Below are 11,645 nucleotides of genomic sequence, written 5' to 3'. Positions count from 1 at the left end.
CTAGATGAACGGTAAACTTCAGTTGCGTTTATTTTTAAAGTAACATTCCTTAAAATTTTAGTTTAAAAATTTCATGTGGAAAAAAATAAAAGGCACCGCTGGGATTCGAACCCAGGATCTCCTGTTTACTAGACAGGCGCTTTAACCAACTAAGCCACGGCGCCGCTGTGATGCAAGAAGGAAAAACTGCTATCATGACAGGATGGGTCAGGCAGTAGCGCTACTTCTGCCGCCTTTTTGAATCCTTTTATATTAGTAATTAGTAGTTTCTCGCTCATATGTTCCTTTCGGGTTGCAGCTCTATAAACCCAACGGATTCTATGCTTGAAAATGCTCCGAAGTGACGGATTAAACACAATTTGATCTGTATCACCCGCGCATTCAGACTTACTCTCAGGCTTAATCTTTTTTTTAGCTATGTCGACTTCGTAACCACGGTAGTCACCAAAAGGTCGACTTATTTGAAAAAAATATTTTATATTATAGAGACAAAAACGCACGCTTTCAGTAAAACAAACACGTTGCACGTAAGCTGTGTTACGGCGGAATCACCCCGAAGTGCGAAGAAAAATATTAACAAAAAATACGGGGTTAGATGCTACGAAGTTTGAGACCTAAGCAAAAACGCGCTTCTTCTAAAAGCCATATCAAACCAGCCACAATCGATACATGTAATTAACAGTTCAACTTTATTTGGATTATTAATGTATGACAATAATATCAACATAACAATTCATATTATTAATAATGATCATAAATAATAAGGAATGGAGACATTCTTTATTTCAAACTACTGGTGTATTGCTGTTGTTAAAACGTCAGGTTTTCGAAACATACTTTTAACTTTTAAAGCAATATGAACGGCAGGTACTTTAGGGAATATATCACAGAGGATATCCTTCTCGGTGAACAGAGGTTCCTGAAGGACATCATTGATACCGGAATAATGTGTTTTCTGCTGTCTATTGGTTATTCCGTGCGGGGGAACTGCAGGTGATGTGTTTCAGTTCCCACGGACAAGCTCAGAGGATGGGAGGGGCTGGAAGGGAATTTCGGGAAGGCGACGTCAGTCGGCAGAAAACACACTTGGAAATAAAATCGGAATTCTCTGCCCGGGTGAGGGAGAAGGGTTTTTCACAGGCTTCACACTGAAAAAGATACAAGAGGAAATATTCCGACATTTTTACTATTTGCGTATTGGTGCCTGGCAGCGCTGGGGCCGTAGGTTATCTGTGTAGAGTTTGTGTGGGTTTCCTCTGGGTGCTCCAGTTTCCTCCCACAGTCCAAAGACATGCTGGTTAAAGTGGTCCTGGGGTGACCGTGTGCCCTGTGACGGACTGGTGTCCTGCCCCGTACCCAGTGCTGGCCACGCCAGGCTCTGGCTAACCTGAGATCTTGTACTGGCCAATGCGTTAGAAAATAGGTGGTTGTTTCTCAGTGATGTATTCATCATCATACGTTACAAGATAGGTGTGACAGCTGTTTGAAACGCAAAACTTGCATGCATGTAAAACGTAACGACAACAGCAAAACTCGTAGAACTCACGGTAATGAACGCTGTTTTGTGAATTGAATACCAACCTTGACGATGTGAAACCCCGCCGCCTTCCTGGTTTCAATTACTGCTGGAATGTGATCGGAATTTTCAATATTCCACAGCCGCAGGGTTGAGTCCTGGAACAGCAGCAAGACAGAGTGTTTCCACAAGCAGAAGTTACCCAAGTGCTGTGTACTATATTAATAATCCAACCGAGGTTATAAAGCACGTGTGGCACAGCTAAATCCTTACTACAAAAAATCCCAGTAAAGTTATTTCATTTGTGAAATTGCAAAGAGTCTTATCTATGACACGCTCGTTTAAAAAGTCCAGAAATACGTACCTTAGAACTTGAAGCAATCCACTTCTTGTCAGCACTGATGCTGACATCCGTTACCCAGTCTGTGTGTCCCTGGGGAGTGCAATCACAATTAATTGGCATGGTCGTGCAAGATGCCCAATAACATGAGCAACAGCACTGCAGTGGAATGGACAGGGAATACACAGTCAGTTTCGAGTCAGTGTCTATAAGGGGTCTTGCAGGTTGTTACCTTCAGAACCAGTTTTTTACAAGGTCCTTCCATATCCCAGACGGTGACATTTCTGTCACAGGCACCAGACACCAGGAGAGAGGCTGTAAGCCAATGAAAAAGCAGTTTTTCTATCATGTCTTTCACCTTTGCAGTCAACAATGCAGAAAGGCTGCATGTGCAGCACAGGCACAAAAGTGCCAGATTATAATTCACAACAAGTGGCAAAGTTAAACTTTCTTAAGTGATGATTATTCTTGTTTTTACAAAATTGCCTAATTGGTTAAAATGTAATGCTAGCATCACAAGGCTTAGCACACCTTTGTGAAATGAGATTATACTATTTCAATTGCAAATACCTCCTAGAGAAAATTTCTATGGCATTCTTTGCAGCACTATAAACCTTTCTGCAACAGGAGGAAATTTCAGATTCTCTTCTTCTCTTCTTTAAATCAGCGCAGAGATTAAGAAGGTCAGAAGTTGTTTTCACACACTTTATCTTCTACTTACAAGATCTGTACTAAAAAAATCCATGCCATCTCATTAGATCCGGACAAGAAACCTTCCATGCAGGCAAAACGAGTGCCAGGAAAGCATACAGTACCTTGTTAATAGTGTGCACAGACAGCCAAGTCCCAAAAGAGACATAAATCAAGATAAATCCAAGGTCCACGAAAACAAACATGAACACAAGTATACACAACACAAGAAAAGAAATAAAAAACTATGGGTCTCTATTGACCTTTTGTGATAACAACTCTACAGTGCAGGGCCACTGTGGGGGACAGGCTAAGCATAGAGGTTAATCGAAATTCAAGATAGGACTTTGCAATTGTCCGTGGCTATGGATAACTAGGATGGAGATTTCCCCTTCATCTCGAACTCACATTTTCTACAGCATGCCCATCTTTGCAAATGAAAATACCTGCATTCAGAGCTATTATGTTCAGTCAGAGAATGTTTAGCTGAAAGTATCCCTCTGCAAGCCCATGCCCCCGAGCTGAACACTGAACGATGCGCATTGTTAAAATGTGGTGAACACATTTATGACATCATCCTTCACAGCTGTTTTGCCATGTACATCTCCGACATGGCAAATACTCGAGAAGGAAACTGCACAAACGATCTGTCCTGATTGCTACACAATCAGCAAACCGGCTGCAGTGGTGGAGAGAGGAAACAAGACAGGGGGCCGAGAGTCTTACAGTCCTCAGAGAACACGCAGGAGCTGATGTTGCCCTCGTGGCCTTTGCTTAGCGTCACTCCTCCTCGTGAACGAAACCGCCCCGTTGGGATATCCCACAGCCGCAAGGTTTTATCCCACGATGCGGTGCACAGGTGCCGCCCATTCCCAGTGAAGCAGCAGCTGGAGATCACGTTGGAGTGACCACTGCAGTGGAACCGGCAACGATGTGCGAGGCAGACAACAAGAGGGTTAAACAGCCGCAGCGCAATTCATGACAAAGCAAGGGCTGTGCTCAAGAGATAGCCATTTGGCTTCCATCTGTTATTCATTGATAGATCCAAGAATCCCATCCACACAATGTGGAGATGTTAGTGACTCACCGTGCAGAATAACCTGCACCTGCTCATCCTACTGTTAATCAGTGTTTACTGTCCTTATGTCTGAGCCAATCATTCCTGAACAGCCACGTGAGTCCTGTTCCCTGTGGTAAAGCTGATATAGTGGTGGTGATTAAGGCCCATAACTTAGGTTTGCTCGGCGGTCGCATGTTTATTCAATTCGTAAAAGTTGAAGATTACCCCCGTAACGTGCTGTTCACAAAAAAAAACAATCATCTTTTCACAATGTCCCCATCTTCACTTTATTCAATTAGAGGCGAGATTAAAATCAACATCTCCGAGATGAGCGTCTATGACAGCTCTACAGAGTTATGGGTCAGCATCTGGAATTATATGAGCCCCGAATGAGAAAGAAACGTGCATAGTACTGTAGAGTTACTGCGAAGTTCCAAGGTATTATTAATAACAAACTAGGGGTAAGTTCTCCTTACAAAAAACAGAGGTGTAGACACTGGTATGCCAATGAATGTCACAGAATAAAAATCATTAAAAGGGCTTCTTTTTCTTCAGATAACCTTGGGAGATATATTCTGAAAACACTTGTCAGAGACATGAAGTGCAAAGATGTTGTGAAGTGTGACCTGGTGGGGGTACACTTTAACAATGACACATTGTGAAAAAGATCGCTGGGCATTCCATTACTGTGCCTCATTCAGAGCCTGCATCTTGGCAGAGGCCCAGTGCTTTCCCGAAGATGAGATATCCTGCAGCAGGGATCTCCGGAAAGGATGGCTTAAAGCTGGATTAAGAAACCCCAGGGAAGCCTAAACAGCATGAAATCTACACCACAGGTTTACAGCTCCAACAAAAGCACTCGGTTTCTTTTTATAGCATGCTTTATAATCATGAAGAGGGAATCAAATACATGCCTAATACCAGTGGACTACAGGGCCAGGCTTGTTTTCGTATGGGGAACAATGGCCTATCTGCTGAGGGATAAGAATGCGCTGTTTCAATAAACTGCCCCAGGGCTTTTACATACAGGATGCACATCCCCACTGACCTGTTTATTGAGAGGGTGGTCCTGCGGGCAACAAAATCCCAAAGTTTAATGCTTTTATCTGCTGAAACACTGGCAACACGCTGGCTTCCAGGATCGAACCGGCATCCTGTCACCGTGGATCTGTGGTGGCCTGAGAGGATGACACACAAACAGCCGTGTCTGCAACGCCCAGGGTCACCCTTTACTAACCAAGCACCGGTCTACCTGGAAGAAATGTGCTGAGGAAAAAATGTGTAAGAAATTAACTGGGACCAATCAGAAAGCAGTACACGCCAAAAGGCTTCATCAGGCCCACATTTGGTATTCGTGCAGAATTTTATGAATTCCATCAATTACCAGAAATCCTGGCCAGGACACCAGTCCAGCACAGAACACACACACACAGGCACAGTCAGCCACCAACAAAGCACCTACCTATACTGGGATCACAAAACAGGAGAACTCAACCAACACCGAATACTGAAGCAGATGTGTAAAGGTAGATTAATAACAGTGTCAAGTACAGAAAGGCCTCCAAAATAAGTTCCTACTGAAACTAAACCATGTCATAGGCAAACTTAAATGCAGCTTTTATTTACCAAATATAAGCTACAACAGAGTAGTTTGCCATTATTATACAGTGTCTTAATGCCAGTAATTTGAAATGGTTTTGTCTCCCAGTTCCTTTTCTAATGAACAACCCACCAAAACAGCTGCTCAACTGAGAAGTCAAAGTATAAACATCTCATACGTGTCATTTTTTTATACAGCCAGCCGATATAATTTTTTTCTATCTACACAGTTGAGTAAATGTTTTTCTTTTAAACATCTTCTCAGCATTTTAAGCTCAGACAGGCATCCTTCCTGAAGGCGACCTCAGTTCATTAATGTGCATCCTAGACCGCAGCCTGCGGCAATACTGGCTAATTCACGGGCTCCCAGGGAGCTGCCTGCTGTGTGAGAACCCTCGTACTGAAACAACCAGACTTTAGTAAGTATTCAGCCTGCATTTGTCCCTGCAAACAGCTCACCTGGAAATGCAAAGACTGAGCAAGAGCAACGATTATGCAGGATTAAAGAACTCCGTTCATGATTTCGCAGGAAAGCGTACAGTTTATCAGCTTTTAAGCCATTCACACCACCCCCAAAAAAAAGCAAACGTCCCACCTTTGATTTGAAATATTTTCTCCCCAGAATCCACGCAGGTGATGTAGATCGCATTTTCCATATCGGTGGAGGAGGCTACGTACTTCCCATCGGGAGACACACTGCAGGAGGTCAGGAGGCCATCGTGAGCAGCCGACCACTGTAACAGCAGCAGGAGTAAGCGAGGGCTACCAGCCCAGCAAATCCTCCTGATGCTACTCTTATTACAGCTGGTTTAACGGTGGGCAAAGAGCTATACAAAGTGCTGCCTTTCAAATCTATACACGTGGCCGACCAATTATTGTTTGTCATCTGTGATCAGTATCAACTCAACTCTGAATTAAAAGAGAATCAAGCTGGGTCATTACTTAACAAAGGAATTGGAATGACCTACTAGAATCTCTCCTGTTTTCATGTCCCAGGCTTTCATCGTCTTATCCCAGGATGCTGTGATTAGCCTGAAAAGCAACAGGTGAAACTACAGTGAGACTTTTACAATCTGGTTATACTTCCTCTGTGTACAAGTTCACCGATATACTGTATACTGTACATCAAGACAGGCGCCCACACTGGAATCCGTTATTCCAAAGATTGTATCCACACGCTTTCTTTAAAAAATTGAAGTGAATACTTTCCTCAGCTGGGTAAAGGAAAACACCTTGGTTCAATGAGCTATTTTGATTCAAAATGGATTGACTGTAAGATTTAGCATCGTCCACCAATGTGTATGCATTTAATTTCAGTTTTGGTGAAGGCGGCCTTCCCAAATTTCCTAATTTTTCCTAATTTTCTATTAATTAGATAAGATGACGCTTTGTAAAGAGCTAATTAAGAATCTCTAAATGCACTTCAGTTTCTCTAATAATTAAAAATGAAAACACACAGAATACTACATTAGAAACAGAATTAGGTAAACAGGAAAAAGAGTGTATATACAGCACTGTAATGCAAATATGCACAAAGACAAATGACTACATTGTTCAGAGTGCTAATATTTGGTGTGTGACCCTACTGCTTTGTACAGAGCCTGACATTTTGTTTTCATGCTCCCGTATGTTGTATGATGAGTGGCAATCGGTCTATTATGCTGTTTTTCCCATGAGCTGTATGCTCAGGTCTATTGTCTCGCCAAAGATGCAACCCTGCCCGGTTAAAAGTGCTCTGCTGGGATTGGAAATGGTGAATCAGAGTCTGTTGGTAGCCAGGGCACATTTGAACTGAAGTCCCTGACACCCTCAGCTGAGCTGCAGCCCCACACTTATATTGGTCAAGCACCATGCTATACTGTAGCTGTTATATACTACACCGCTCTCCAGTCCGGCTCCAAACAAAACATCGTTAACAATTGTTTCTTGTCAATAATCTACAAGAAGCCCAGACTCAGCTGCGAAGAACATTATTTTTGGTCTGCTTCTTTTCCTCAGTCTGTGTCCTTTTCTTCCAACCATCCTTGTGTTCTCTAATGTCCACTCCCCCGCAAGGACTGCGATGGTAACAGGGTGCGCAGGACAGACCAGACTTCCCTTCCTCCAGTGACGGCCTTCAGCTCCTCCTGAGGGATTCCCCAGTGCTCCCAGGCCAGCCGAGAGACACAGTCCCTCCAGCGAGTCCTGGCTCTGCCCCTGGGGCTCTTCCCTGTGCCCCATGGGAGGTGCCCTGGGTGCATGCCCAACAGATGCCCGAACACCTCCCCTGGCTCCTCCCAGTCCAGAAGAGCGCTGACTCTACTCGTCTGAGAGCTCGGCTCCCGGTTCACCACCACGGATCTGCATCCTACTGATCTTGCAGAAACATTATCAGCTGAACAGTACTTGCACTGAGCTCATTCACAAGATCACAACACCCGTGCAGCGAGTTTTATCTGAATATTTAGATATCACATTTGGGTCATTTAAATTTTCCTCCACCGCTGTTGCCATAGTCAGCAGTGTCCGTTTGACACACTCTCTTCAGGGTGTTGCCTATGGCCCAGGTGAACGCAGGTTATCCTCTTTCAGTATTTTGAACCTTCTGAACCTTTGAGGATTTTGAATGGATCAGGTCCCCTTGTAATCTTCTCTGTTGTAGATTGACAAGGTTTCATTCTTTTAGCCTTGTTGCTCTTCACTGGACCGATTCCAGAGGAGCTATATCTTTTTTATAGCATGGAGACTAACATTTTACATAAAACTTACTTGGCGCAATTAGACTGGTTAGCCAACACAACACTGCATTAGGCAACATTTCATTTTAACATAAAATATAATGTTCTATCACTTGTACTTTGTTTTATATACACACTTTGTCCTGTTTCCATAATTGTTTCCAATAATGCATATATATTAGTTTAGTTTGGCTCTACATGCACACAATTCTTATCTCTTAACATTTTATTATTTATATAAGCATAAAATGAGGAAATACTGATGAGGTATTAGGTTTTCCCCAGCTGATTGCTCAATTTCACCTTGAAGCTATCATCATAAATATTGAGCCACGGGACAAATTAATTCCATATTTCAACAGAAAACCCCTTCTCAGGTCCAAGCCACAAAAAAACTGGATGGTGACGGAGTATGAAAAAGAACATGGTCTTTAGATTAAGAGTCATTGGGAATAAATTGAAGAAAAGCAATACAGGCAACGCAACCAGTCCTGCCAAACATAATATAATTTGTTTCCAGGCAAAACTCCCCGTCTGAAGTAAACAGCTGGTTTTATAGTACAGTGTTGGGGCTCGAGCAACGTCAGTAACATTTTAATTACCAGATGCTTTTGTGGGGGTTTGGGTTTCAATTTTTTTCTACGTCTATGAAAGTGATGTATCCAAGGCCGTATGCGCATTCTCTCCTGATGGCGTTGCCAGGCGACAGCGTCAGTGCCAGTGGGGTGCACAAACACACAGGCCTGTAATAAGGGAGCCCTTCAGGAGCACTTTACAAAGATCTGAAAATGAAAAATCACCCAGGAACTGCAGTTTCTTTATGTTTGGAAGCATGCAGCTCATTGATTGGCCTTGAATACTGAAAACACATCCTTCTTTGAGGTGGCTGACCACTTCACGGCCCACATCTAGGCAGAAGTGATGTTTTGATGCTGTTGAATACCAGGGAATTTCACATGGAAAAAAGTTTCCCTTGCGCATCCATGAGAAAACGCTGTGACTTTAGCCCTACAGTTACACAGGGATTAAAGGTTGTAACACAAACGCACATCTCAACCTAAAAGGGAAATTAACTATAGAAATAAAAAAAACTAGTGTAGTAAGAAAGTTATTTGAAATTGGAAACCCATTCTTTAATAATTAAAATCGTGCTAAGCAGTTGTTTTTTAACAGCATTGAGAAATGCACCCTATTTCATTTTAACCTTTAAGAACACAACATTATAATAGTCATCACACTAAAACAAATGAACATGTTAAAGTAAATACTACTTAAGCCATTTAAGTTAGATAGTAAAAAATAGTGCTTGCATTTCATTGGCATTGTTCTCATTTTCTGAGCCATTGAAGTGAAAGTTCCTGAAGAGTACGATATACTTCATGTTTGTAAGAATAGGCGCTCTCCTTGAGTAAAGTAAAAACCTTTATTAGCTCATATGTGCTTTGCTGTGGTAGCTGGTGCTGCTGTCTCACAGCTCTTGATCCTGGGTTTGTGTGTTGTGCATGGATGGCTGATCCATGCAGGGGGGGGACCGTCTTGCACCCAGTCAATATCCTTAAGCAATACTGTAATTGTACCCAGTGGAAATTATACTGTATATTTTTTTATCTTATACAGACCAAGCATGAATATTCATTCTTAGGTTGTGCTCAATAAATTTGTATAGTCTAATATTCCCAATGTTTTTGTTCTGTTGTTCTGTAACATGCTATAGCTACTGTAGTGGCTATGCTCCTTACATTTCTTAAAATGCAGTTATTTTATAACTTGCATTTCATTACTCTACCTCTGAATTGCTAATGACTCTATAATATTGCAGCCTCACTTGTGCAAAGACGTCCTGCTAAATGTCATAATCTTCTGTGATCGACCAAGGCGATCAGGTGCTAAACAGCTCAAACACTGCATTCATTGGTTGGCCCCTAGGACGTGAATTTCTAAAAACATATCCACCTTCTGTCTTTAAAGAAAGCTTGGACTTAAACATACCAGTGCATCACATGTTTTTTTAATTAGGCTCTTCCAAACCAGTGGTGATAATCGGAGTAATTTTTTTACCATCATGTGTCTCTTCACACCGCACGGAACAAGCAGAGTGACAGCAGCACTTTCCTTGTTTTCCCTGGTGCACAGCCCCACCAGGCAGACCTGACCTTTCACAGCATCTAACGGATATTCCATAACAATCCAAACCTGTTTTGGACTTTCAGTTAAAAGCCCCCCAGCCTCCTATCGAATTTTGCCCACCCACAGCACTGCAAAACTCTCTTTTGTAAATTTATAGCTCTATAAAACGAACATCTCAAAGGTCACCTGTTGTGATCCGGAGTCAAAGCACATCCAGTGATTGCCGCAGAGTGTCCTCTGTCAAAGACCAATAAGGGCACTCCACTTTCAGCATCCTACAGCGGGAGGAAGGTGGTGTGTATTAGAGCTGAAAATAGATGTGAGATGATCTGTTCACTCATTCGCTAGGTTCAACATTTTTTTAATATAATTCATTAAAATGTTCAAGTTATTAACTACACCACATTGTGTAAGCATTTATCCTAGCATGAAGATGTTCTAGTCCTGTACTTATGTGTGGCATTGATATGACATCTATTTTCACCATTTGGGATGAATACAGTATTTCGAATTTGAATTGAATTTATCAGTGGCAACAGAAGGTCATGGTATAACATTTCAAAGCTCATACCCACAGCTTCGCAGTTCGGTCGTGGGAAGACGTCACGATTCTACTGTCTTCAAAACAGAAACTGCAGCTACTAACAGCACCGGTGTGGCTTCTTAAGACTTTTATGGGTATCTGCGGAAAGCGAATAGGAGTTTAAAAACAAAGTACATCGCACAGGATGTTCGTTTGCATAGCTCACGCCCTCATCAGTAAACTTTCCTCTCCTGGTCCTGGAGGGGGGTTTCATGCCGACTGAAGCCTTAACGAGCCAGGCTAGATATTTACTAGCTCGCTCTCTGCCAGATCTCCGGGTGCTGCAGCTTTGAAGAGAGCTGACACCTGCAGACAGGACCGCACAAACTCACCCTCCCGTAGGTCCCGGCAGGGGGAGTCCGACGCAACATTTTCGAGACTACGAAGGTAGCATAAGGGGATTTCACAGTAATCACGCCGTGCTTTATGACTTGCCTGTACAAAAACACTTTCCGTGTATACATGTGTTCCTGCGGAGTACTGAATAACTCGAATTAAGCTCACATGAGACAGCTCCTGATGCTCCCACAGCGGCGTCCTTTTGTCACCGTCTTTTGTGTCTTCTGTCGCTTCTTCTACAGACAGAGGGTCAACACTGCTCTTCGCTGTAGGCATTTTCTAAAGCACAACTGCTGTTTGCGATTAATGTGAATATGAAATACCTCGGCACTTCAAGTCGCACGCCTGCGGAAGGCCAAATACTTGTGTTGGTTCCGGCGTCCCGCGTTTCCATGGCAATTACCGTACAGGGTTTTCACTGTCGCAAATATCGGGCTCCTAGAAGCCCTAGCCCCGTCACTTAATGTTCACCAGGGTCCGAAAACAAAATTAGATGCGTTTATATACAGTAGCCCGAGATGTTTATTTGACAACAGTATGAGCAACCTTAACTGCAACAAATCCTACAACACACATCGTACCCGAGTCTAAAAAAGTCTTTGGCTTATGGGCTAAACTTTAACGATTAAAAATGGCAACAACAAAAAAATAAATATAGCCATTAAATTGCGAAA

The 11,645-nt window shown here is 42.7% G+C and overlaps 1 protein-coding gene and 1 non-coding gene across 2 annotated transcripts; both read right to left on the bottom strand.

The window, feature by feature from the left end:
- Nucleotides 1-90: 90 nt before the first annotated feature.
- trnat-agu (transfer RNA threonine (anticodon AGU)) lies at nt 91-164 on the bottom strand. Its single transcript has one exon. It is a non-coding gene; the product is annotated as a tRNA-Thr (tRNA).
- A 780-nt stretch (nt 165-944) lies between these two features.
- LOC148816987 (WD repeat-containing protein 88-like) lies at nt 945-11,247 on the bottom strand. The gene is made up of 11 exons (XM_088939278.1): nt 11,137-11,247; nt 10,621-10,731; nt 10,236-10,324; nt 6,174-6,237; nt 5,801-5,939; nt 4,655-4,784; nt 3,273-3,457; nt 2,089-2,171; nt 1,881-1,949; nt 1,582-1,674; nt 945-1,148 (listed from the first exon to the last, which is right to left on the bottom strand). The coding sequence occupies exons 1-11, from the start codon at nt 11,245-11,247 to the stop codon at nt 1,023-1,025; spliced, it is 1,200 nt and encodes a 399-aa protein (XP_088795404.1). The 3' UTR covers nt 945-1,022.
- Nucleotides 11,248-11,645: the final 398 nt, after the last annotated feature.

Source organism: Atractosteus spatula, chromosome 21, assembly GCF_055471065.1.
Source record: "Atractosteus spatula isolate fAtrSpa1 chromosome 21, fAtrSpa1.hap1, whole genome shotgun sequence".
NCBI classification, from domain to species: domain Eukaryota; kingdom Metazoa; phylum Chordata; class Actinopteri; order Semionotiformes; family Lepisosteidae; genus Atractosteus; species Atractosteus spatula.
The sequence above is the reverse complement of the archived record's forward strand: the minus strand, read 5'-3'. Positions and strand labels throughout refer to the sequence as shown.